Source organism: Leptopilina heterotoma, unplaced genomic scaffold (genome assembly GCF_015476425.1).
Source record: "Leptopilina heterotoma isolate Lh14 unplaced genomic scaffold, ASM1547642v1 Lhet_325, whole genome shotgun sequence".
In the NCBI taxonomy this organism is placed as follows: domain Eukaryota; kingdom Metazoa; phylum Arthropoda; class Insecta; order Hymenoptera; family Figitidae; genus Leptopilina; species Leptopilina heterotoma.
In genome coordinates this window covers 595,870-623,440 of record NW_025111019.1, presented here as the reverse complement: position 1 = coordinate 623,440, position 27,571 = coordinate 595,870, and the positions used below count along the sequence as shown (strand labels likewise).

The 27,571-nt window shown below is 23.7% G+C and overlaps 2 protein-coding genes and 1 long non-coding RNA gene across 3 annotated transcripts; 1 reads left to right on the top strand and 2 right to left on the bottom strand.

Moving 5' to 3' along the window:
* Positions 1–884: 884 nt before the first annotated feature.
* On the bottom strand, positions 885–8,502 carry LOC122504930 (chondroitin sulfate synthase 2). Its single transcript, XM_043616286.1, has 6 exons — positions 7,739–8,502; positions 7,190–7,497; positions 3,990–4,595; positions 3,480–3,755; positions 1,602–1,782; positions 885–1,423 (listed from the first exon to the last, which is right to left on the bottom strand). Exons 1-6 carry the CDS (start codon positions 8,376–8,378, stop codon positions 1,131–1,133), a joined length of 2,304 nt encoding a protein of 767 aa, XP_043472221.1. The 5' UTR covers positions 8,379–8,502; the 3' UTR covers positions 885–1,130.
* A 303-nt stretch (positions 8,503–8,805) lies between these two features.
* On the bottom strand, positions 8,806–11,746 carry LOC122504939. The gene is made up of 3 exons (XR_006301873.1): positions 11,579–11,746; positions 11,076–11,330; positions 8,806–8,999 (listed from the first exon to the last, which is right to left on the bottom strand). It is a non-coding gene; the product is annotated as an uncharacterized LOC122504939 (long non-coding RNA).
* A 356-nt stretch (positions 11,747–12,102) lies between these two features.
* Positions 12,103–24,087, top strand: LOC122504889 (myb-like protein X). Its single transcript, XM_043616213.1, has 7 exons — positions 12,103–12,598; positions 13,280–13,401; positions 13,820–13,972; positions 14,087–14,466; positions 16,752–17,867; positions 17,907–19,094; positions 22,684–24,087. Exons 2-7 carry the CDS (start codon positions 13,281–13,283, stop codon positions 23,926–23,928), a joined length of 4,203 nt encoding a protein of 1,400 aa, XP_043472148.1. The 5' UTR covers positions 12,103–12,598; position 13,280; the 3' UTR covers positions 23,929–24,087.
* The last annotated feature ends 3,484 nt before the right edge of the window (positions 24,088–27,571 follow it).

Genomic DNA, 27,571 nt, shown 5'->3' with positions numbered 1-27,571 from the left:
ATATTATTAACCATTTTCATAGTAAAAATTTATAATTTATAATTTATAAGAGAACTCAATTTTTATGGTTTTTTTTTAAATAGTGCCAAAAAATACAATGTTTTTCTATCATTATGTGCATTTTAAAAAATTTTGAACCTCCGTTTTATATGTGATAAAAATGTTTAAATTTTGTCTTCAGTTTAAGTTAAAATTACTTCACGATGATTAATGATGTTTTTATACATTAAAAATATTATAAAAAAATGTGAATGCACATTAAAATAAAGTTAATGGTCTGATGTTTAATTTTTCTATATAATATTTATAAAAAGAGGAATATTATTGCTTTTATAAATATTTAAATTTTACATATTGGCCCGAGTAAAATTCAAAGAAGAAAGACTTTAATATATTCAAATTAATTTTGCGCAATTTAAATTCTTACTTTTGAGTATAAAATAAAGTAGTTTCAATAGAAAAACCCATATAATTTAAAAAAAAATAAATTGAAAAATCGAATATCAAAAGTATCACTTTCAGAAAAATAAACATAAAAATGCCTGTGATTTTAACTGTTTAAGAGAACATTAATTTATAACTACATAATAATGAATATTGTTAACACTGTTTTGTAAAATACTTGTTTTTTCATCACAAATAATTCCTAAATTTGAACCTGGAATTTTTAATATTTTTAACCTGGAAAACCTGGAAAAAGCCTGGAATTTTGAAATCTAGATTTTGTGGCAACCATGATTTGTATTTTTTTTTTTTTTTTTTTTGGTAAATTCTATACCAAAATAGTATTTGCGACTAATAATAATAAAAGTGACAATATTTGTAATATACAAATAGAATTAAAATTAAAATATTAAAATAATTTAATAGTTAAAATACTATATCATTTTTATGAATAAAATCAGTTTTTTCTTTTTGATAATATTAAAATCTGAGTGCTAAAAGTAATAAAATTATACTACTATACAGGACTCGAACTAGGTTTGTAAATTTAAATTTAATTTGTTTTTAAATACTTTCACTAATTCGAGCCCTGCCATTATATAATAATTTCACTAAACGGGAAAAGTTGAGTATTTTTTTGTTTCGATAAATCTCAAAATCGAAAATAGAAGTTATGTAAAATAATCTCACAATTCACTTTGGTATTCGAGAATTAATTTCGTCAATTCGCCACGATGAGCGAGTTGTAAATTTTGTTGTTTTTTGCAGTTTTCGAAAATATCCTCCCTCCTCGTTCCATTGCAATTTACATTTTTGTAACGAATTTTCAAGCTTGGCTCAACGGCGCGAAACGCATGCAATTCACTGTATGTGACGAACATCTCGAAAATTGAGTCCAATAATGTTTTCGATTTTATCACCATCGCAATGTCCTTGTCCGTTCGAACAATTGGAACTTTTCCCTCAATCAATTTTCGAGCTGGAAACAAAACAAAAAATGAAAATAAAAATTAAAAATTAGAGAAATCGAATTTTCAAAAAAATTTGATTTCAAAAAACAAAAATTGAAATTAAAATTAAAAAATTTGAAAATTGCAAAATTAGAGAAATCAAATTTTTTATTGTTTTTGATAAAGAGAAAAATAAGAATTACTCACTGTTTGTGTAGTCCTTAGCGTAAAAACCAACGGAATTAAAATTAAAATCGTTATAACGTCCTAAATTGCGAATCACATCGAACTCGACATTTTTACTCTCAGTGTAAATAATATCCGGATGAAATTCGACAAACGGAATTGGACTAAAGACCTGCCATTGATTTATCGTATTCATTCGGACCTGAAAAGGAGATAAATTTTCAAACATCGATTTTTTCTGCGCATCAAAACTATTTTCATCATTTCAATTGAATTATTATTTTCTAGAATTTAACTTTTAATTAAATTAAAGGAGATTTTATTAATTTAAATAAATTAAGAAGAATTAAAAACTCTTCTTTAAATCAATTCATTTTAATAATTTTTGAAAAAGTTCTTTTAGAATTTTCAAATCTATTTGAATTCAATTTTACAAAATTTCAATTATTCTAAAATTCTTCAATTAAATATATATTAAAAAATAAAAACTTCAAATAATATTTTAAAAAATTCAATTAAACTTTTTGACAAAAATTAATTCTCAAGAATTGTTAGTCAAAAGTATAGAAAATTCAAATTCAATTATTATCGAAAATTTTAACTGAAATTCATTTTTAAATCAATTTTTATTAGAAAGTTCTACGAGAATTCAATTATTTAAATACAAAAATAAATAATTTACTGAATGTTTCTTAATGATTCTTTAATTCATTTGAAGAATTAATTTAAAATTGTATTAAAAATAATTGAATTCCTAAATAATATTACTATTATTTATGAAATAATTGAATTCTTGAGAACAATTTTATTGAAATTTTTGAAAATAATTGAATCTTTGAGAACAATTTTATTGAAATTTTTTAAAACAATTGAATCTTTGAGAACAATTTTATTGAAATTTTTGAAAATAATTGAATTTCTGGTAACTTTGAAATAATTAAATATAATTTTTAAAAAATCAACTAATTTCAACCGAACTGAAATTAAAATTTTTCAAAAAATTACTTTTACAAAATTGTTAATTAAAAAATATTAAAAAATCAGATTTTTTTAAGATTTTCATTTGAAACCATTTCAAAATTCAATTATTTCTAATAATTCAAGCAATAATTTTTTTAATATTCAATTATTATCTAAAATTTTAACTGAAATTAATTTTTAATATAAAAATTCAATAAAAATTCAATTATTTAATTGCAAAAATAATTTTTTTTCTTTGAATAATTGAATGTTTCTTAAAATTTAATTCTTATAAAGAATTTTTCGACGAATTCAATTAAAATTGTATTAAAAATAATTGAAATTCTGCGATGAGAGTTTTATTATGTATGAAAATAATTGAATATATCAAAAAAGAATTTTATTATTAATGAAAATAATTGAATCCTTGTCTCGAAAATTTCTTAAATGATTGAATTCTTTTGAAAATTTTTAGGTATTAAAATAGTAGATATTTAAAAGCATTATTTACAAATTTTTTATTAATTTCTTCGCAATAATTCAATTATTTTCATGAATAATAAAAAATTTGTAAATAATTGAATTCTTGTGAAAGTTTTATTATTTTTGAAAATAATTGAATTTCAAAGAAGAAATAATTGAAATTTTGGCATTTAAATTTTTTGCAAAAATCTAAGTTCTTTAAAATTTCTTAATTATAAATTTATTGAAAATTGAAATTTTATAAAATATCAAATTAAAACCTTTTGGAGTTCATCTATTTAAAAAAATTGTAAACACAACTCTTTGAAAATTCAATTAATTTTTGAAATATTTAAGTTATTAATTATTCATAAAATAATTCATTAAGTAATGAAAAGTTCTTTCTAAGAATGAAGTTATTTAAAAATAAATTATTGTCAGAAGTAGAAAAAAATTGATGTCGTATTCTTTACTTACACGATTGAGATAATCGGTTCTTATTTCCATTCCCAATTCGATGAAAAGTATCAAACTGTCGGGTGAAAACTTTCTCACTGCCAAATCGGCAATTGCGATTTTCAGCAAAGGTTCCATTTCAATCGAATTAAAAGCGAACGGCAATCGAATCGACAGCCAAGTGACTTTCGCTAAATCCTTCTTGTATTTCTCCGACAATGACAGTGCGTTACGTTTCAATTCGAAGAAAGTGTCGTCTTTGCCCTTCGACGCCGAATTCGGATCGTAAAGCAAAACCTGAAAAGAAACAATTTTTGAAACATTATTTTATTTTTACTTTTTTAATTCCTAACATAACTTTCTATTTTTTGCTTCTAAGGTAAATTTCTTAGGAGCGCGTCACATTTATTTCAACAAACGAAAATAAAATATTAGTGGAATATTAATTAGTAATTGTAATATTAATTAGTAATTATAATATTAATTAGTTATTATTAGCAAAATATTAATGAAAATAAAAAAATCATTCACCATCATCAAGACGACTTTATCCTTTTTCTCCAAACAAATTTCGGCGAAATGCTCCAAAAACTTCATCGTCTCAACAATTCTCGACGAATCAACAATAAGAATCATGTTAATTCTCGAATTTTCTGTAACGTACGGCACTGGCAATATTTCCACTTTTCCCAACGGTTTACAAATTTCGATTCTCTTGATAAAATTCTTCCTCTCCTCCTTCAACGTCTGACTATTGGTCGTAAAATTAATATCCAGAATGTAGTCAATACCACGTGAGGCGTCAAATTTACGATAACCGTTCAGCAAATTTTTGAATATCAATTTTCCCTTCGATTTTTCAATAACATGATTAATTGCCGCGTGGAGAATCTGATTAATTTCACGCTTTAGACTTCCGCTCAATTCACGTTGTGTTTCAATGTCGTTCTTCATGAAGAGATGCGTCTCATTGAAATACGACCAATGCAAAATATCGAAACGACCCATTGCCTTGTTTCCAGGTTGATTTCCAATTGGCCACGTCATGTTTTCTTGATTTTCCGGACCGAAGTCGAAAGTTTCGGTTATTTTGCGACGAAGGTGATTTATCTCCTGATTCACTGATGATAATTCGATCTGAAAATTAGGATTTTTGGAATTCATTTTTTTTTTTTTTTTTTTTTTTTTGAGAGAGAGAGAGGAAATTAATATTTTTGTATTTACAGGCTTCGCACTGAATAATTTGTTTTATTATTATTTTACTGTAAAAAAAATTATCGCAAAAAGGCTACTTTTTGCTATTTCTTTAAATAAAATAATAATAAAATTTGACTGAAAAAAGTATCAAAAAAAGACTGAAAAACACTGAAAAAAGTAATTTACTATTGAAAAATTAAATTTTGCGACTAAAAAACTTAATTTTGACGATTCACAAAATTCATAAAAAGTGATAAAAATTTTATATTTTTATTCTGTATTTTTTGGACATTTTTCCTGATTTTCATCAAAAATTAAGTTTTTTTCCTGGTAGAACCTTCAATTCCAAATTTTAAACTTCAATTATTTTCCAAACTTTTAGATAGAAATTTTAGAAACTTTAGAATTCTTCAAAAAATTCGATTATATTTCAAAAATAATTTTTAAAAGAAAAAAAATGAAATTCTTTAAAACTTAAAATTGTTTTCAATTAAAATTGACCAAATTTTCCATTAATTGGAAATTCTTATTTTCTTTCTTTTTTTCTTATTTTCAATTCCATTTTTAATTGATTTCTTCAAAAATTTCAATTATTTTTAAAAATCTTTGTAAAACTTCTCCGAGAAAATTCAATTATTTTAAAAAATATAATTGAATTTTTCGCTGGTATTCAATTATTTAAAAAACTTTTAATAAAATTAAATTATTTTAAATACAATTTTAATTGAATTCCAGGAAAAATTAAATTATTTTTTAAACATTTTTTATTTCATTCTTCGAAAGAATTCAATAATTTCAATATATAAATAGTAAATTTTTTACAGGAATTCAATTATTTTAAATTCATTTTTAATAAAATTCTTTTCAAAAATTCACTTCTTTTTTTTCTCAATTTTGCTCAAATTCAATTATTTGTAGAAATAATAAGTTTTCTTTGGCTGGAATTCAATTATTTAAAAAAGTTATAAAATTCTATTTAAGAATTCAATTATTTTCAGAAATAATTATATTGTCAATGGAAATTTTACAAAATAATTGAAATTTACAAAGAATTTTATTAAAAACTTTTTTGAAAACAACTCAATTGTTGAAAACAATTTTATTACAATTTTTAGAAAATAATTGAATTCTTTCGAAAAATATTATTAAACATTAAAAACAAAAACTGAATTCTTTCATGAAATTTTATTAAAATTGTATTTAAAGTAATTGAATTATGCAAAGAATTTTATTATTTATAAAAATAATTGAATTGTTTCGAAGGATTTATTGAAATTTTAGAAAATAATTGAATTCTTTTGAAAAGTTTTTCAACGAAATGAGAAAAAAATTGAATTTTTTCGTGAAATTTTATTAAAAATAATTGAATTTTTACAAAGATTTTATTTTCACTATTTATGAAAATAATTAAATTGATGAAATTTTAGAAAATAATTGAATTTTTTTTTTGTGAAATTTCATTAAAATTTTATTGAAAATAATTGAAATCATGTCAAGAATTTTACAATATATAAAAATAATTGAATTGTTTAGAAGAATTTCATCAAAATTGTTGGAAATAATTGAATTTGTATTAAAACTCTTAAAAATAATTGAATTAAAATAATATTTTTAAAAATAATTCTATTCTTTCGAGAAATTTTATTCAAATTGTATTGAAAATCATTGAGTTCCTCCGAAATATTTTATTATTTATGAAAATAATTTTGAATTCTTTCCCTGGAAAAAATTTTATAATTTGTAAAAATAATTGAACTCTTTCTTTCATTTTATAAAAATTTAGGAGTATAATTCAAATACTTCGAATAACTTAATTAAAACTGGATTAAAAATAATTGATTTTTTGCGATGATTTTTATTATTTATGAAAATAATAATTTAACTACCAATTATAATAAAATTTCGTCAAAAATTTTAGAATTTAATTAATTTCTTTGAAAGAATTTTATTAAAATATTTAAATAATTGATTCCATTCGAAAAAATGTCTGAAAACTGTATTTTACACAATTGAATTACTTTGAAATTTTTATTATATCCATGATATTATTCGAATTTCGTTTTTGAAAATAAGTAAATTAGTTTTAAAAATGTTAGTGCAAATTTTCGAAAATAATTAAAAGATTTCAAAGAATTGATTTTAAATTGTATATTGAAAATAATTGAATTCCTCTGTAGAATTTTATTATTTATAAAAATAATTGAAAACAATTGAATTTCTACGAAGAATTTATCAAAATTCTATTAAAAATAATTGAATTCTTGCTATGAATTTTTATTATATTTACGAAAATAATTTAATTCCTATAAACAAATTTCCAGAAAATAATTAATTTCTTTTTAAAGAATTTTATTGAAATTTTCAAGAATAATTTCTTTATTCCAACTATTAGCGAATTTAAACTCGTAAAAATTGTCAAAAATAAGAAAAAGTAGATTTTTGTGTCACAAATTTTTAAAAAAGTATCTAAATAGTAGCTAATTGGAAAAAAGTGGTAAATACTATTTTAAATTTTAGTAAATTTTAGTATTTACCGATGTGAAGTAGGCGTTGATTTTATAAACGTCTTTTGGCTCTGAAAGGGGAAAAATTGATATTGTCTCCCCGAAGTGTTTCTCCTTTGTCAACTGGCGAAAATCCGTTTGAAAATTAAAATTCTCCGGCAAATTTGTCGTGTGAAAATTCACACCCTGAGCGGAATTTGCACAAGGCACGGGAATTGCGCGCAAAATACAACGACCGAAGTTAACATCATCGGAGTCGGAAAATGTGTTTTTTACACACCAATCCAAATTTGATTTCACCTCTTTGACTATTGAGTTACTCAATAAAATCCCAGCATCTGTGAAAACAAAATCAGAAATTAAGCCAAGTAATAATAATAATAAGAAGAAAAATAAAATAAAAAAGAAAATTAAGAAAAAGAGGTAAAAAAAACAGAAAATGAAAAAGAAGAAAATGAAAAAGAGGAAAAATAAAAAGAAAATAAAGAAAGAGGAAAAAAACAGAAAATGAAAAAGAAGAAAATGAAGAAGAGGAAAAATAAAAAGAAAATAAAAAAAAAGAAGAAATAATTTCCTCACCTAGAGAACAATAATTTTCCACCTCGCTCCCGATTCCCAAATGAATATCCTGACTGACACTCAATTTCCCAACGAAATCGCGCAATTTTCTCGCATTCACAAAACCAGTGTCTTTAATAAGAAAAAAGTAATCATAATCCTCGAGATAATTATCAGTAATATACTTCATAACGTGAAATGGTTTCAACAAATTTCTTGTGTCGGTGAAACCGACAATACCCGGTAAAGTGACATTCGGTTTTGTTCCCTCGGGTATTGATATGAAAAAGCGCATTTTATCGACAAGATGAGAAATTGTTTTATTGAGAGCAACACCTCGACTGTAGAGATGTTCACGTGTTGCGATAATGCCGACGAATAATTTTTCCCTTATTCCCAATTCCGTGGAATAATAACGTGGACGTATAAAGGACTTTGGCGTTTTTTGCGCCTTCTGCGGCTTGTCGTTGACATTAATTTTCGGCTCGTAATCGTCCTGGAAGTCCTGCCTCGCTGGGAATGGCAGTGTTTCCCCCAAATCGTCACAATCGTTTATTTCCATCGGTGCAAAGAGTAAACTCATTGAGAGACCGAGGCAAATGCCGACGATTAAATACATGTTACTTCGACAGTGGGTGAGCAAAATATTGTAGGCGGACATTTTCGATTTTTCTTTCCTTTCTTTTTTTACTATTTATAAATTCTTTGTTTTTGTATTTTTCAATTTGTTTACTATTTATAAATTTCTCTTTTTTACTATTTTCCAATTTCTTGTTTACTATTTGTAAATTTCTTCTTTTTTACTTCTTTCCAATTTCTTGTTTACTATTTGTAAATTTTTCCTTTTTTACTATTTTCCAATTTCTTGTTTACTATTTGTAAATTTCTTCTTTTTTACTTCTTTCCAATTTCTTGTTTACTATTTGTAAATTTCTCCTTTTTTACTATTTTTCAATTTCTTCTTGTTTACTATTTATAAATTTCTCCTCTTTTTCTACTTTTCAATTTCTTGTTTACTATTTGTAAATTTCTCCTTTTTTACTATTTTTCTATTTCCTTTTTTTTTACTGTTTATAAATTTTTGTTCCTCTTTTATAATTTTTCTCTATTCTTTATTTTGCAATTGATCTATTTATTTTCTTTAATATTCAGGCCTTTCTTGAATTTTTGAAAATAAATTTTTGTCTTCATTTGGAAAAAAGTGGAAAATATTTTCCCTCAGAGATATCCAAGTTTCGTTTTTACAAAGTAAGGCCTTTTCAAAAATCAATTTTTTATAACACTGAAAATTAAACGATTAAAATTAATTTATTGAAAATCACTGAATTCTTGCAAAGAATTTTATTTTATTTTATCAACAACATTTTAGAATCATTGAATTCCTTTCCCGAAGAAATTTTTATTATTTATATGAAAATAATTGAAATCTAGCAAAGAATTAAAAAAAAAAATTTTTTTAGTCATAATAATTGAATTAAACAAAGAATTTTCTTCAATTATTTTTTAAAAGTAATTGAATTCCTGAATTGAAAAATTCAATTCTTTTTTGAAAATCATTCAATTCTTATGAAGAATTTTTGGAAAAGTTTTTAAATAAATAAATAAATAATTTTAGAAACTAATAGAATTTCCAAAAATTTTATTAAAAATTAAAAAAAATTGAATTGTTTCGTAGGATTTATTACAATGTTAGAAAATTGAATTTTTTCCAAAAATATTGTTAAAAAAAATTTAATTCTTTCATTAAATTTGATTAAAAATGTATTAAAAATAATTGAATTGATTTCAAGAATTTGTTAAATTTTTAGAAAATAATTGAATTCTTGAGAAAAATATTATTAAAAATGAAAAAATAACTGATTTTTTTCATAAAATTTTATTAAAATTGTATAATAAAAATAATTGCATTCTTGCAAAAAATTTTACTATATTTAAAAAAATAATTTAATTGTTTCCAAGAATGTATTTAATTTTTGGAAAATAATTCAATTCTTTCGTAAAATTTAAAGAAAATTGGATTTTTTCATGAAATTTTATTAAAATTGTAATAATTGAAATACAGTAGAACCTCGATTATCCGAGGTAATGTGGGGAAGAGGTACCTCGGATAATCGAAAACTCGGATAACACGGAACCAATGAAAATTTCAAAATTTTAAATTATTTTTCATGTGTTTAAAGTGTTAGAATAATATTAAATGAGAAAAATGGACGAAATTTTAAATGCAATGATCACAAATAGTGGTTTTGTAAAATTTATTTTCCAAATTTAGTCGCTCGATCCGTTTTATCCGAGTTATTCCGCATTATCCGAGCATGTTTAGTGCCTCGGATAATCCGGAATCTCGGATAATCGAGGCTCGGATAACCGAGGTTCTACTGTAATTGAATTTTGCAAAGAATTTTTTCATTTATAAAAATAATTGAATTGTTTCGAAGGATCTATTAAAATTTTAAAAAATAATTGAATTCTTTTGAAAAATTTTATAACGAATTAAGAAAAAAATTGAATTTTGTGAAATTTTATTAAAAATAATTGAATTTTTTCAAAGTTTTTACTATTTAAGAAAATAATTTAATTTTTCATGAAATTTCATTAAAATTTGTTGAAAATAATTGAATTTTGCTAAGAATTTGATTATTTATAATAATAATTGAATTTTTTTTTAAGGATTTATTTAAATTTTAGAAAATAATTGAATTCTTTTGAAAAATTTTATAACGAATTAAAAAAAAATTGAATTCTTTCGTGTAATTTTATTAAAAATAATTGAATTTCTATAAAGCTTTTACTATTTAAGAAAATAATTGAATTGCTAAGATTTTTGAAAATAATTGAATTTTTGCAAAAAATTTTGCAATTTACAAAAATAATTGAATTGTTTCGAATTATTGAAATTTTATAAAAATAATTGAATTTTTTGTAAAATTTTATAACGAATTAAGGAAAAAAAAATTGAATTCTTTCGTGAAATTTTATTAAAAATATTTGAATTTTTCAAAAGATTTTTCTATTTAAGAAAATAATTGAATTGCTAAAATTTTATGAAAATAATTTAATTTTTTTGTGAAATTAAAAAAAAAATTTTGTTAAAAATAATTGAATTTTTGCAAAAAATTTTACTATTTATCAAAAATAATTGAATTTTTCCGAAGAATATTATTATTTATGAAAATAATTGAATATTAAAATTTTTGAAAATATAAACAATAATAATTAATTATGAACTTAATAAGTAAATTTTTTTATATTTTGATTCTGAAATTATTCAAAAACTGATATTTGAAAATAAAAATTTTTTGTAATTTGCGTAATAATAATAAATAATAATAAAAAGTAAATAAATAAGAATCCTAACCTTTTTTTTTACATCTATTATTATTATTTATCTCGTTAATTATAATTTCACTTCTTTATTTATCATTCTATCGTTTTAATAAATTAGTCTGTTTTGATAGAAAGAGAATTTATAGCCAACACTTATCGTTTTATAAGTCAGTTTTTTTTCTATCCTTTTATTTTATTTATTCCTCTTGGTTTATTATCGATTCTTTTATTTATTCCTTCTCTCGTCACAGAATTTATAAAAATATTTTCAGTCTTCGTTCTACATCTGAAAAAATCGAAAAAGTTCGAAAAGTACGTAAAAAACATAACCTCTAAATTATCTACATTTATAATGTTCATGTTTCTATAATCTTTATAATAAAAAGGATTTAAAAGAATTATTTCCAAAAATGCAGCAAATTTTTTATTTTACCGAAATGTTTATTGCATCTGAACTAAAATAATCTTTTTGCAGTTTTTTTAATTTCGAAAAAGGTGAAGAGAAAAAATCTTTTTTATTAAAATAATACTTACGTTTGTATAACAATTGTTTTTAATTAATAATAATTCATTGTTCGGTCTATTCTTGTTTTCATTTTCTACTTAACTATTCAACAGTCTTATATTTTATTTTTAACAATTAATTCTTGATCTTGTCAGTGGAAAGAAAAAATAAATAAACAAAAAAAGGGAATCGTCAGCAAGTCACGTGATTTAAAGGGACGCGCGCGAATTTTGAATTTTTGTCGCGATAAAGAAGATACAACAATAAAAAATTGTTCGTACAAAAAAAAATAAAGTGATAAATTTAATTATTTTGTGTAAATATTAATATTAATTATTTAATATTTAATTTTTATTTATAATAAATTGTAAAATTACAATAATTTTATATTAATAATTCCAAAATAAAAAAGTTTTCTCGTCGCCCTCTGGTGGTAATTTTTCAAAACTCCCGCGCAGCGCCATCTGTCCAATTTCAAAAATACTTTCCAAAATCGCCAAGAGAGAAATGTTTTTCGAAATGTTTGTCAATATCCCCGATTGTTTATCCGCCATTTTGTTTCACTGCCGTACGCGCAGTTTTCAGGTGATGGAAACACTTTGGCCTATTTTTGCCATGGATTTATAATACTATAATTATTCCCCACTTAAAATCCCACTAAGTAAATTTGAAATTTTCGCGAACAATTAATTTGCAATTAATAAAAAAAACAAAGTTTTATTATTATTGTTACGTGAAAAATTGTGTGTATATTGTGTGTGGCTTAAACGTCGTTATAAAAAAAAAAAAAAAATGCGGCTTCTTCATAATGACAATCCGTGACAAGTGCTACGAACTCTGACCCAACTTTCTTGACTTGGGGGGGTTCTTTTTTTTTATTTATTTTTTTTCCATGTTTTTTTAAATAAATTTTTTTTTTTCATTGTCTATCAAATGGCGAAATTTAAGTGAAAAAAAACAAGGAAGGAATCAAGAGTGAAAAGGAGGATAAAATATCAGAAGGAAGGAAAGGAAAATTGAATAATTCTCAAGTGTGTCTAGCACAGCACGTAAGTAGGAAAAATATTTTTATATAGGGCAAAAGAAGTGAGGAATTGTGTAGTAAGTTTGGAGAAATATTTTGGGTTTTGTTTTGTTTCGAGAAATAGTTTTTTCTTTTCCCCACTCGAGATTATTATGATGTCAATATGGATGTTTTGCGTTTCATATACTGAAAATTTCGTATCACTTTTTTTTTGATATTTTACACTATGTATATCTACATAATAAATTTTCTCTATTTTTAAATAAATAAATTTTGAATATCGCTCAGAATAATTGAGTTTGTTAATAAAATTTCGCAAAAATGGAAAATTCTTTTCGATTTATTGAAAACAAATTCGTGCTTCATTTACTCCTCGCGTGTTATACTTTTTTTCGTTTCGGTTTTTAAAAGGCTAGCGTTTTTAAAAACTTTCATATGGAGAATTTCTTTTTAGTGAATTTTCGATTTGACGTATTTTTACATTCTTATTTTCGATTAAATTATTAAAACTTTGGGAAATTTCGTTTGATTGACAGTTGAAAGGAGGGCAACAAAATGAAATTACTGTCAATAATTGTTTGTTTATAGTAACAATAGCGCAAAAAGAGGAAAAATTTGTTGTTAATTAAGTTAGAAAAGTAAAAATTTAAGGGAAATTTTGATGGATTGTAAATTAAATGCAATTAATGGATTTATTTTTTTACAGGATGTCAGGACAGAGCGGAGGACATCGTTTACTCTTATCGAAGCTGAATGATCAATTAAAATGTACACTTTGCTCTGGTTACCTTATCGATGCGACTACAATAATCGAATGTTTACATTCATGTAAGTTTTTTCTTATTTTTACATTTTATTTTTTTATTTTTTACGTTTTACTTTTTATATAATATGATAATAATAATAATAATCGAATGTTTACTTTCATGTAAGTTTTTTGTTAGATTTTTACTATTTAGTGTTTATTTTTTACTGTTTACTTTTTATTTTTTATCTTTTTATTTTTCATTTTAGAAAATAAACGTTTTTATTTAGAAATACAAATATATTTAAATAAATAAAATTTAAATATAATATAAATTAAAATATATGTCAAATTATCAAATAAAGGAAAATAATTAAAATGTAAAATTATGAAATAGAGGAAAATAATTAAAATATCGAATTATCAAATAAAGTAAAATAATGAAAATGTAAAATTATCAAATAGAGATTAATCTAATTAAAATGTTGGTTATTCTTTCAGTTTGTCGAAGTTGCATCGTCAAATATCTGGAGGTCAATAAATATTGTCCAATTTGTGAAGTTCTCGTTCACAAAAGTAAACCGCTACTAAATATTAGACCCGATCACACGTTACAGGATATTGTTTATAAATTAGTTCCCGGATGTTATCAAAGTAAGTGAAAAATTTTGTATTTTTAAGACTATAGAATAAATTTAATTAAATATTTGTGGCAATTTCCTTCTTTTTAGAATTTGCATTAAATTTAATTTTTTTGTTTGTTTTTAGATGAAATGCGATGTCGAAGGGAATTTTACGCGAAACATCCGGACGATAAAAATGTACAATTGTCACCTGAGTCACGTGGCGAACCAATTGAGTCGCATATTTATTCGCCCGACGAGTCATTGAGTTTATCGCTCGAGTATTATAGTCCAAATGTTAATAGTAGTGACGACACGGAGGACGAGAAGGAATTGGTGACGAAAATTTTGCCAAGGCGATATCTTCGTTGTCCTGCAGCCGTCACTGTTTTTCATTTACAAAAATTAATAAGAGCAAAATATGGACTCACTGATGCGCATCGTGTCGATATTATGTACAAAGAGGAAACATTGAGTGGCAATTACACTCTCATGGACGTTATGTATATTTATCACTGGCGGAGAGTAAGTTTTTTCTTCTTGTCCTCTTTTCTCTTCTATTTTTCTTTTCAGGGCTTGAACTATTTTCCGTAAATCTCGTAAAATTCCATAAAAGTTAGTTTTTTTTTTTTAAAAAAAGGTCCGTAAAAGTCCGTAAATTTGTTTAAAGTCCGTAAAAGTCAGTTTTTTTTTAAATAAAAAGGTCCGTAATTTGATTGAAAAAGCAAGAAAAGTTCGTACATTTTCAATTATTTTCATGAATAATATAAAATTTTTGACAGGGTTTCAATTATTTTTGTAAATAATATAATTCTTTTTAGGAATTCAATTATTTTTTTAAATAAAAAAATTTTCACAGGAATTTAATTATTTTCAAACGCAATTTTCATAAAATTTTGCGAAAAAAATCAATTATAAAATAATTTTTATAAAATTCTTCGTTAGAATTCAATTATTTAAAGACAAAATTGATAAAGTTCTTCGTAAGAATTCAATTATTTTGAAAATTTTAATAAAAATTCGTTGCAAGAATTCGAAATTATTTTTAAAAATTTTGATAAAATTCTTCAAATGAATTCAATTATTCAAAAAAATTTTGATAAAATTCTCAGGCAAAAATTTCAAATATTTAAGAAAATTTTCCTCAATTCTATGATTTTCAATATCTACTATTTTAATAAAATTTTCCAAAAGAATTCAATTATTTACCAAAATTTTAATGAAATTCTGCGCAAACATTTAATTATATTCATAAAATAATAAAAATTTGACAAGGAATTCAATTTATTTTACAAAGATTCAATTATTTTCAGAAATAATAAAATTCTTTTTAGGAATTCAATTATTTTCATAAATAATAAAACTTATTGCAGAATTTCAATTATTTTTAATACAATTTTAATCGAATTCTTTCAAAAATGTAATTATTCTTAAAAAATTTATTACAATTTGTCAAGAGAATTGAATTATTTAAAAATTTGTTGATAAATTTTTTTATGAGAATTGAATTTAATAAAATTTCCCAAAAGAATTCAATTATTTAAGAACAATTTTGACAAAATTCTACACGAATATTCAATTATATTTTCTAAAATAATGAAAATTTCACAGGAATTCAATTATTAAAAATAGAACTTGCATTAATTTTTTTGAAAAAAATCAATTGTTTGGAAATTTTTTATAAAATTTTTCGCAATAATTCAATTATTTTCGTAAATCTTAAAATTCATCGCAAGAATTCAATTATTTTCAAAACTTTTAATAAAATTCTTTGCAGAAATTCAATTATTTGCAAAAAATAATAAAATTATTCACAGAAATTCAATTATTTTCAGAAAATAGGAAAATTCTTATCAGGAAAACCAATTATTTCTAAAAATTAATAAAATTTTTAGTAAGATTTCAATTATTTTCAAAAATTATTAATATATTTATCTCGAATTCAATTATTAAAAACACTTTAAAAAATTCTTCGCAAGAATTGAATTATTTACCAAAAATTAATTGAATTTTTTCTAGGAATTGAATTTTTTTTTGCAAATAATAATTGAATTCTTCACAGGAATTGAATAATTAACAAATAGTAATAATTTTCATAGTAAGAATTAAATTACTTTCAAAACTTTTACTAAAATTCTTCGCAAAAAAATCAATTATTTTCAAAACTTTTCACAAAATTTTTCGCTAAAATTCAATTTAAAAAAAAAAAATAATAAAATTTTTCGCAGAAATTCAATTATTTTTAAAAATTAATAAAATTTTTCTCATGAATTCATTTATTTTCAATTAATTATTTAAAAATTTGTTGATAAAATTCTTTATGAGAATTCAATTATTCAATAAGTAATTAATTTCTTTATTTAAATTTTAAATAATTGAATTCTAGTTGAATTTTCTAATAAAAATTGATTTAAAATTGAATTTCAGTTAAAATTTTTGTAGATAATAATTGAATATTAAAAGCATTGAATCATGAATTTTCAGAAAGAATTGAATTCTAAAAATGTTTTAAATTAAAATCTTTGAAAATTTAAATTTTAACTAACAAATTCTGTGAAATTAATTTTTTGCAGAAATTCAATTATTTTTATAAATTATTTAGAAATTGTAGACAAAATTGATTATAAAACATGAAGACATCGATTGCTCCGAGTCTTTTTTTTAGTTTTGGTCCGTAAAGTAAAGTCCGTAAAAATACGGATTTTTAAATACTTTCCCTAGCTTCGAACCTTGTTTTTTCTAATTTTCCTTTTTTTCTTTCTAATTTCACCTTTTTTCTTCTTTTTGATTCAATTTTTTCTTTTTTGCAGAAAGTGCCGCTTCATCTGAGTTATCGGATATTCGAATCGTCGCCAAAACGAATAAAACTCGCCGAAGATAATGAAGAATTCAAACAATCTCTGACGAACACCGGCATTAATTCCGTGGAACCTCGAGACGAGACAACAAAACGCGGCTGGAAGGAAGTACAATTAAAAATCTCCGAAACTGGCGTTATGAGCGTCACGGACATAACGAGTCCCGATTCGAAGAAAAGTACTCCGGCCAAGGACGAAAGTCCATTTATTCCCACCACTGTCGAGTCGAAAACAATAACTCGATCAAATGTAAATAAAACAGACGAGGAGTCAATTCCCCGAACGAGTAAAGCGAAAAATCTCCTCTCAGAATTCGACAAGAAAATCGAGACCAAACGGAAGGAGAATGATACGAAAACGCCTGTGGAGGAGAAGAAGCGAGAGAAGAGGGAACTGCCCTCAAGGGAGACGAAAAATCGGGAAAATGAGAAGAAGGAGAATAAGAGGGACTTGAAAAGGGAGAAGGAGTTGAAAAAGAAGGAGGAAGTCGAGGCGAAATCGGAGCTGAAGAAAGAGACACAGGAGAAGAAGAAAAATAATTCTCAACAAGCGGGATCGAAGATCGATGCTTTGAGCGCGAAGTTACAATTTCAGCCGAAAGTCGGTCAGGTGAATAATACTTATTCGAAGAAAGTTGGGAAAAAACCGCCGACTAGGGCCGAAGTGAAACGAGAGGAAAAAGGAAAGAAGGAAGCGGAAGCGGAAGTTGAAGCGAAAGTGGAAATTTCCCCCGGACAATCGGAAGCGAAAAAAGAGCCCGAGGAGAAAATCGGGTCGAAAAGCGAAGGAAAAAAGGAAAACAAGGGAAAAGAAAACCCGAAATGTCTTCTTTCAACTGCGAGTTTTTCGGAGAAAATCGAGAAGAAATTAAAGAGCGACAGCAACGAAAGTCCGAAGGGGGAAAAATCGAACTCGGGAAACGTGGCGACGACAGAAGTCGCGACTTTGGAAAATCGAGAAAAGGAGAAAAATACAGAAAAGGAGAAAAATACGGAAAAGGAGAAAAATACGGAAAAGGAGAAAAGTACAGAAAAGGGGAAAAATACAGAAAAGGAGAAAAGTACAGAAAAGGAGAAAAGTACAGAAAAGGAGAAAAGTACAGAAAAAGGGAAAAATACAGAAAAGGAGAGAAATGCAGAAAAGGAGAGAAATGCAGAAAAGGAGAAAAATGCAGAAAAGGGAAAAAATACAGAAAAGGAGAAAAGTACAGAAAAAGGGAAAAATACAGAAACTTCGATGACTTTAGAACAAGCGATCACCTCCCTGGGGAAACACGATCCAAAAAATCTCCTGAGTCAATTAAATTTCCGAAACAACAATCTCTCGCCCTCGAGTGAAATTTTATCAACCAACGTCTCGACATTAATGAGCCAGAACTTCAACTTCATTATCCCCGAGCTCGGACTTTTAAATTCCAAGTCTCAGGTTGGAAATTCGCAATTATCGCAATTATCGCAAAATTCGTCAAATTCTGTAAAATTTCCCACAACAACAACGACACTGGGAACAACGACACTGACAACGTCGACAAATGCAAAAACAATGGCAACAACAAAAATGACAACTTTCAATGTACAACCATCGATGAGTATCTATTCAATATCCGATAATAAAAATCCCTTCCCTCAATCGTCATCATCGTCGTCGACCTCGACCTCGACCTCGGACTTTGAAATAACGAGCATACCAATGTCATTGATGAAATCGACGAGAAAACACGAGGTGATTGCAAAGGGGACGAATTTAAATGAGATTTGCGCGAAAATTGGCACTTCGGGCTCGAAGATAAATGATATTTGTGCGAAAATCGGGGAGAATTCAAAGGAGAAGAACAAGACTGATACGCAACGGAATTTACCGGATTTATTGAAAATCACGAAGACGACGGAATTCTTGAAGCACATACCGAATATACCGAATGTTCCGATTTATACGCCGAATAATAAGGGGGATAAGGTGATAAGTGGGCAGAAATTGCAGCAACAGCAGCAGCAACAACAACAGCAGCAACATCAGCAGCAGCATCAACAACAGCAGCAGCAGCATCAACAGCAAAAAAAGCAGCATGTTGGGTACAAGACACTAAGGGATCCGCCGAAATCGTGGAATCCGACGTTGTCGAAAAATAACTATGTCGCTGTGAAGAATCAGAGTCAGTTCGATGGGAGCAGTTCGAAGCCGATTTTGTCGAAGCCGGCGAAAATATTTAAAATGAGGAATATACCGAGGTACTTGGGTAATCCGGCGTCGGGGGTTAAACCAATGTATGGAGTTAGTAACGAAAAGGAAAAGGAGGTGAGTTTTTGGTAATTTTTTTGTTTTTTAGGTTCCGTTCCGTTAGCTCAAAGTTCAACTTACGAAAAAGTATGTCAAGCAAATTAGGATATACGACACAATCTGAAACTTTGGAGTTGAGAGAAAAGTTATTATCGTTTCAATTCCGTTATTAGCTAGATAATATTTCTTAAATAATTCTAATGTGATCATTACAATTTTTTAAGTATTTAAGTTCATTGACAATTAATAAACGTCTTTGACATTATTTTTTCCAATTCTTATAAAACAAAAAATATCATTTCAATTCAATTACTATTTTCTACAATTCTTAATCAAACAAAATTCTTCTTTAAATAAATTATTTTTTAATAATTTTTGGAAAAAGTTCTTATGAGAATTTTCAAATTCAATTCTTTCTAAAAATTACAATGCTATTAGAAACTTCTTTAAAATAAAATTATTATCTCATACTTTAACTGAAATTAATTTTTAAATAAATTTTCATTACAAAAAACTACGAGAATTCAATTATTTAAATACAAATTTAAATGTAAAAATGCAAATAAATAATTTATTGAATAATTAAATGTTTCCGAAAATTAAATTCTTATTAAGAATTTTATCAACAAATTTTTAAATAAAAAAAAAAGTTTTGAAAATAATTGAATTTTATTAAAACTTTTAAAAATAATTGAATTTTTCGCGAAGAATTTTATTAGTAAAAGTTTTGAAAATAATTGAATTTTTTGCGAGGAATTTTATTATAAAAGTTTTGAAAATAATTCAATTCTTGTGAAAAATTTAATTTTTTTTTTAAATAATTCAATTCTTGTAAAGAATGCAATTAATTTTGGTAAATAATTTAATTCACTGTGAAAAATTTCTTGAACAGTTTTTAAATAATTACATTCTTGCTAAAAATATTAATATTTTTTTGAAAATAATGGAATTTTCACGAAGAATTTTATTAATTTTTAAAAATAATTGTTTTCCAGATGAGAAGAATTTTATTATTTTCTAAAAATAATTGAATTCCCGTGAATAATTTTATTATTTTTTGAAAATATTTGAATTCTGCAATGAATTTTATTAAAATTCCTGAAAATAATTGAATTTTGTCGAAGAATTTTGCTATTCATTTATAAAAATAATTTAAAATGTTGACAATGTTTATTCGATTTTTTGAAAATAATTGAATTTATACGAAGAATATTATTAATTTTGAAAATAATTGAATTCTTTTGAAAAATTTCATTATTTATGAAAATATTTTCATTCTTGAAATTAGACTTTTTTTCTTTTACAAAAATAATTGAATTCTTGTAAAGAATTTTAAAAATTAATAAAAATAATTGAATTGTTCCAAAGAATTTGATCTAAATTTTTAAAAATAATTGAATTCTTGTAACGAATTTTTTTTAATTAATTGAATTCCTGGAAAAAATTTTATAATTTGTAAAAGTATAATTTATTGAATTCTTTGTTTCATTTTATAAAAATTTAAAAGAATATTTCGAATAACTTAATGAAAATTGGATTAAAAATAATTGAATTTTTGCGATGATTTTTAATATTTATGAAAATAATAATTTAACTATTTGGTAAACAAATTTTGTCAAAATTTTAGTTAATTTTTTCCAAAGAATTTATTTTATTTATTTATTATTTTTAATAATCTAAAAAATTTCAAAGAATTGAATTAAAATTAGCATTGAAAATAATTGAATTCCTGTGAAAAATTGTAATATTTGTAAAAATAATTGAATTCATGCGAAAAATTTTATAAAAATTTTTTAAAATGATTGAATTTCTGCGAAGAATTTTAATAAGTACTTTTGAAAATAATTGAATTTTTCTGGTGAATTTTGTTGTTTATAAAAATAATTGAATTTTGCAAAAAAAAATTTATTAAAATTCCTGAAAATAATTGAATTATTGCGAAGAATTGTGTGAAAAGTTTTGAAAATAATAATTGAATTCTTTGCAAAGAATTTTATTAAGTTTCGAAAATAATATAAAATTTTTTAGAAGAATTTTGTTAAAGTTTTGAAAATAATTGAATTTCTACTATAAATTTTATTAATATTTGAAAATAATTCAATTCCTGTAAAAAATTCAATAATTTTTTTAAAATAATTTAATTCCTGTAAAAAATTCAATTAATTTTGGTAAATAATTTTTAATTCCAGTGAAGAATTTTTTAAAATGTTTTTAAATAATTGGATTCCTGATAAGAATAATAATAATTTTAGAAAATAATTGAATATTTGTGTAGAATTTTATCAGAATTGTTTTTAAATTATTGAATTCTTTTGGTAAATTTTATGAAAATAATGGATATACAAATTATTGAATTAAGAATATTTTTGGAAAATAATTGAAATTTTGCAATGAATTTTATTAAATTTTTTGAAAATAATTGAATTATATTACTTTTCAAAATAATTCAATTCTTCTGATAAATATTGTTATTTATGAAAATAATTGAAATTTTGCCATGATTTTTTATTAAAATTATTGAAAACAATTGAATTCTTGTGATGAAAATTTTTATTTTTGAAAATAATTGAATTTTGCAATGAATTTTATTCAAATTTCTAAAAATAATTGAATTTTGGCGAATTGAATTTTGCTATTAATTTATTAAAGATAATTGAAATGTTGACCACAATTTTTTTTTTTTTAGATTTTTTGAAAATAATTCAATTTATGCGAAGTATTTTAGATTTTTTAAAAATAATTGAATTCCTTTGAAAAATTTGATTATTTATGAAAATAATTGAATTTCGGCGATGAATTTTTCGTAATAATTCAATTATTTTCGTTAATAATAAAACTCATTCCTAGAATTTAATTATTTTCAAAACTTTCAATAAAATTCTTTGTAGAAATTCAATTATTTGCAAAAAATAATAAAATTATTCACAGGAATTCAATTATTTTCAGAAAATATAATAAAGTTCTTCGCAGGAAAACAATTATTTTTGAAAATTAATAAAATTCTTATTAAGAATTCAATTATTTTCAAAAATTATTATTATTCTTATCAGGAATTCAATTATTTAAAAACATTTCAAAAAATTCTTCACAAGAATTGAATATTATTTATCAAAATTAATTGAATTTTTTACGGGAATTAAATTATTTTAAAAAAATTATTGAATTTTCCACAGGAATTGAATTGCCTATTTATAAAAATAATTGAAATATTGACGGGAATTTTTTTTGTGATTTTTGAAAATAATTAAATTTTTTGAAAGAATTTTGATATTTATTAAGATAGTTGAATTCTTTTAAAGATTTGAGTTAAAATTTTCAAAATTGAAATTAATTTCGACCAGAATCGAAGCTAATTTCGACAGAATTGAAATTGTTAATTACGTGTCATACTTTTGTGTAAAGTTGGAAACTGATAAATTAGTGAAATTGTATAGGGAAATAGAATAAGGAATTGAATTAATTTACAAATAGATTTGCAAAAAAAATTTGCTGAAATAGATAAAAATACTGATTTTATTTCTAATTTTCAAATAAAGTTTAATAATTTAATTAATTATGAAATTAATAATTTAATTTCTAATAAAGTTTGAAATTTTGCCCCGTTTAGATGAAGAGCAACCTCAGCGGGAATTCAATGATGATGATGAAGATCGATCCAAAAACCCTCTCGCCAATCGTCTCGACGAGCAACTCGCCAATCGTCTCACCGCCACCCTACTCACCAAACGCTCGCTCCTATCAAAATTCCCTCTTCACTCGCGACATGTGTCGCAACAGTGGCTCACCAATCTCACCACGCAACTCACCTGTAAATATGCTCTCCACAAATCCCTTTATCCCCTCACCAACACCAAATACAAATCCCCGACTAATTTATTCCCACTTTCCGCCCCCATTTCCCGACACCTCCCGCTTCCCCAATCCCCTGATCCGCTCGCCGATCGGAATTCCGCCACCAAGTGCCTTTCACAGCAGCCTCCCGCCCTCGATCAACAAACTCTATCAACGGACGAGTTACATTCCCCAAACGAGTGGCTATCCTGTCGTGAACCAACCTCCACCCCCTCCGCCTCCCGCGGTGCAGAGAATCCCCCCCAGCTCGACGTCGAGTGCGAATTTCCCCATTGGCAAAAGTCACGAGGTCACCGTCTCGTCGAGTTCGGAAATCGCCAAGGAGAAGATCTTCAATTTGACGAAACTCGCCGGCGGGGACGAGGGCGAAAAGTCGAAAATCGCCGAAATTCGCGTCGAACTCGAGGCGAAGGTCAACGGCGACATCATCGACCTCGAGCAGGAGGAGGAGGAGAAGAAAAAGAAAATCCCCCGTTCGCCCTCAACTCTCAAGGGCGCTCTCCAAGTTCTCAAGGACCTCCAGCAAAAAGTCACCAATCAATCGAAAAATTCAAATCAATCGCCACTCGAAGAAACAAATAAACTTCACTCCGAAATTTTAACCAATTTCCAATCACAAAAATCCAACGAAAATCTAAAATCGAAAACAAATCAAGGAAATAATAGTCAATCTTCGTCGTCGTCATCATCATCATCGTCAAAGGAACCGATAATTGTGGTTCAAGACAGTCAACAGTCGAGAGAAACGAAAAATGAAAGTGAAACGGCGAGGAAAAATATTACTGCCGGGGAAAAATTGTCAACGAAAGAGAAATTGAAGGAGTCGAGTGAGAAAAATTCGAAAGAAACAAGAGGAGACGAGAGTCAAGAGGAGACGAGAGAGAATGCGAATCAACAACAGGAAAAAAGTAGAGAAAACGAAAAGGAGAAAATCGAAGAGGAGAAAGAAAGTCAAGGGAAGAAATCTACGGAAATACAGAGAAATGAGGCGGAATCGTAATTGAGATTTTTTTTTGAAATCTCTTTTTCAAGGTTAGACTATCTGTATATATCTATTTTTTATTTTTTTTCCTTTTTGTAAATAGTCACAAAGATTTAACTATTTTTTTTTGTATTATTTAAAAAAAACTCAGACGGTTATTCATTTTTTTGAAAGTAAAGATTTTTTGATTTTAAATTGGTTATTAATATTAATATATAATTGTGTTAATATTATTAATTATTAATTATTATAATATTATTATTATATTGTGACTTGATGCGATTATAATATTCAATATTCTTGTTTATTATTAAATTCAAAAATTTTACTAAAATTTTTCGCCAAAATTTCGTATTTTCAAAATTTTCAATAAAATTCCTTCGAAAAATTCAATTATTTTTGAAAATTCAGATAAAATGCTTCGAAAAATTCAATTATTTTCGAAAATTCAGATAAAATAGTTCGAAAAATTCAATTATTTTCGAAAATTCAGATATTGATATAAATTCAATTATGTTCAATAAATTTTGATGAAATTCTATAAAAAAAAAAATTATTTTCAATTATAAATTCCTTCAAAAAATTCAATTATTTTCAAAAATTCAGATAAAATTCTTTTCGAAACAATTAAATTATTTTTATGAATTGTAAAATCCTACGCAAGAATTCAATTATTTTCGCATAAATATTTTCATAAATAATAAAATTCTTCAAAGAAATTCAATTATTTTCCTAAATAATAAAATGTTTCGGAGGAATTCAATGATTTTCATTACAATTTTAATAAAAAATCTCGAAAGAATTGCAATTATTTTTAAAAATATTATTAAAATTCAATTATTTTCAACAATTCTGATAAAAAATTCTTGGAAACAATTTAATTATTTTCAATAAAATTTTTAATAAGATTCCTTCAAAAAATTCAATTATTTTTAAAAATTTAGATAAAATTCTTTGAAACAATTCAATTATTTGCAAAAAATAATTAAAATATTCATAGGAATTCATTTATTTAAAAACTTTTCAAATAATTCTTCACTGGAATTGAATTATTTACCAAAAATAATTGAATTCTTTCTAGGAATTAAATTATTTTTGCAAAAAATAATTGAATTCCTCACAGGAATTGAATTACTTTTAAATATAAATAAAATTCATAGCAAGAATTAAATTAGTTTTTAAAATATTATTTAAATTCAATTATTTTTAAGAGTTTTAGTAAAAATTCAATTATTTTCAACAAATTCTGATATAAAATTTTTTGGAAACAATTCAATTATTTTTATAAAATGTAAAAGTCTTGGCAAGAATTCAATTATTTTTTGTAAATAATAAAATTCTTCTGAGAAATTCCATGAATTTCAAAATTTTCAGTAAAAATTATTTTTAAAAAACTCCATTATTTCCAAGAGTATTGAAATAAATTCCTCAAAACAATTCAATTATTTTAAATAATTTTAATAAAAATCTTGCAAAGAATTAAATTATTTTCAATACAATTTTAATTACATTTTCTCGAAAGAATTCAATTATTGAAAAAAATGTTGATAAAATTCATGAAATAAATTCAATTATTTTCAAATATTTTTTCATAAATACTTTACAAGAATTCAATGATTTTCAGTAAATCGACAATTTAATTATTTTTAAAAATAATTCAATTCTTGAATAGAATTTTATTAAAACTATTTTAAATAATTAAATCCATGCGAAAAAATTTATTATTTCTACGAAAAACGAAATTTTATCAAAATTTAAAAAAATAATTGAAATTTTCTAAGATATCAATTAAAAATGGAATTGAAACTGAGTGAAATTCTGATAAGAATTTAATTATTTTTATAAAAATAATTAAATTTTTTACGAAAATTTTTATTTATATATTGACTTTTTGCAAAGAATTTTATTACAATTATTGAAAATAATTGGAATTCTTCATAAAATTTATGAATTCTTCATAAAATTTAATTATTTTCGCATTTTTTTAATAAATACTTTACAAGAATTTAATGATTTTCAGTACATTCATTTTAAAATAAAAAATATTTAAGAAGAAAAATTATTTTAAAAGTTAAAAAACAAAAAAGCTAACAGCAACTAACTGTGGATTTTTATTCAAAAAATTATAACATAATTTAAAATTTTTTGCTCCTTAGATTTCTCTTTGAAGCGTGTCACATATATTAATAAAATATTATAATATTAATTATATATTAATTAACAATCAAAATTAATTAGTTAATTAATATTAATATCTTTATTTAAATAATTATTAAAGACTTGAATTTTTCAAAAAAGGGAAAATTTTTTTTTATAAAATTGACGAAAGAAAAAAAAACCTTTTTGACACTATAATCAAGAAAAAAAGAAATTTTATATTAAATTCTTTTTATTTCAAACAATTTTGAAATTATTTTGGAAAAATTTTCGAAAATTGCATCATTTTTTTCTTTGTTTGAATATTTTGAAAATTTGGTTGTATATTTTATTAAAAGATGGAATAATTAATAATTTTCCGAAAAAAAAGACAACTTTTGCTAAAGGCAATATACATTTTGGAAAAATATCTAAAATAATTGAACATAATTTCAATTAATTTTTATAAAATTAGAAAAAAATTACAAATTTTCTTTTGTTTAAATAGTTGATTTGACGAAAGAGAAACAATTAATATTAAAAAAATTGTTTAAATGTTTTTTTTTAATTACGACGAATATTCAAAAAAAAATTTGAATATTAAAATTGTTTAATGTTTTTTCTTAAATCACAAATATTTAAAAATTGTTTATATTATTTAAGAAGAAAACTACGAATATTAAAAGATTCATTTAATTCTTTTAATATTTTGAAAAAATAAAAAAAGAATTGTAAATAAAAAGTTATTTTAATTTCTTTTATTTTTTCTAATTATTTTAATTAAAATTAAAAAAAAATTTTTAAATTAAAAAATGAAATAAAACAAATTTATTTTTTGAAAATTATAAATAATTTGTCTAAACAAAAGTTTCGATAAACACAATTCTCGAAAATTTTACCAAAAATTATATTAATAATAAAAAAAATTAAATAAATTATATTATTTAGAATTTTAGTTCGCAAAAAAATTGATAAATATATTTATAATATATATTTTTTTTGTGCCAATTACGAAAAAAGAAATTGAAAAAAATTTTTTTAAAAAATATTTTCGAGAAATATGCGAAGAATGAAAAATCCCAGTTAAAATGATTTTATCAATAAATTTGTTTCGAATAGTTTTTGATTTCACAAAGTGAAGTTCATGAAGAAAATATTTTTTATAAAAAAGTATTATAATATTTGGGTAAAAAATTTGACTTTTTTTTGCTACTTTTTTTTTGTGTGCGGAATAAGCGAATTTTGTGTATAAATGAGAAAAAAAAATTATATTATTAGTAGGGAAATTTTTTTATTATTTATAAAAAATAATTTTTGTTAATTGTCTTATTAATATACAACAGTTAACTGTTTATTTGTTTATAAAAAAAGGTATAATTAAAAAAAATGAGGTTAACTATTACAATTATTACAATTAATAAAATTAATAAAATTAATACAATTAATAATTATTTTACAGCCGATTTGAGACTCGAATGTTTTTTTTAATCTTTAAAGAATACAGAATTTTTTTTTTTTTGAAAAA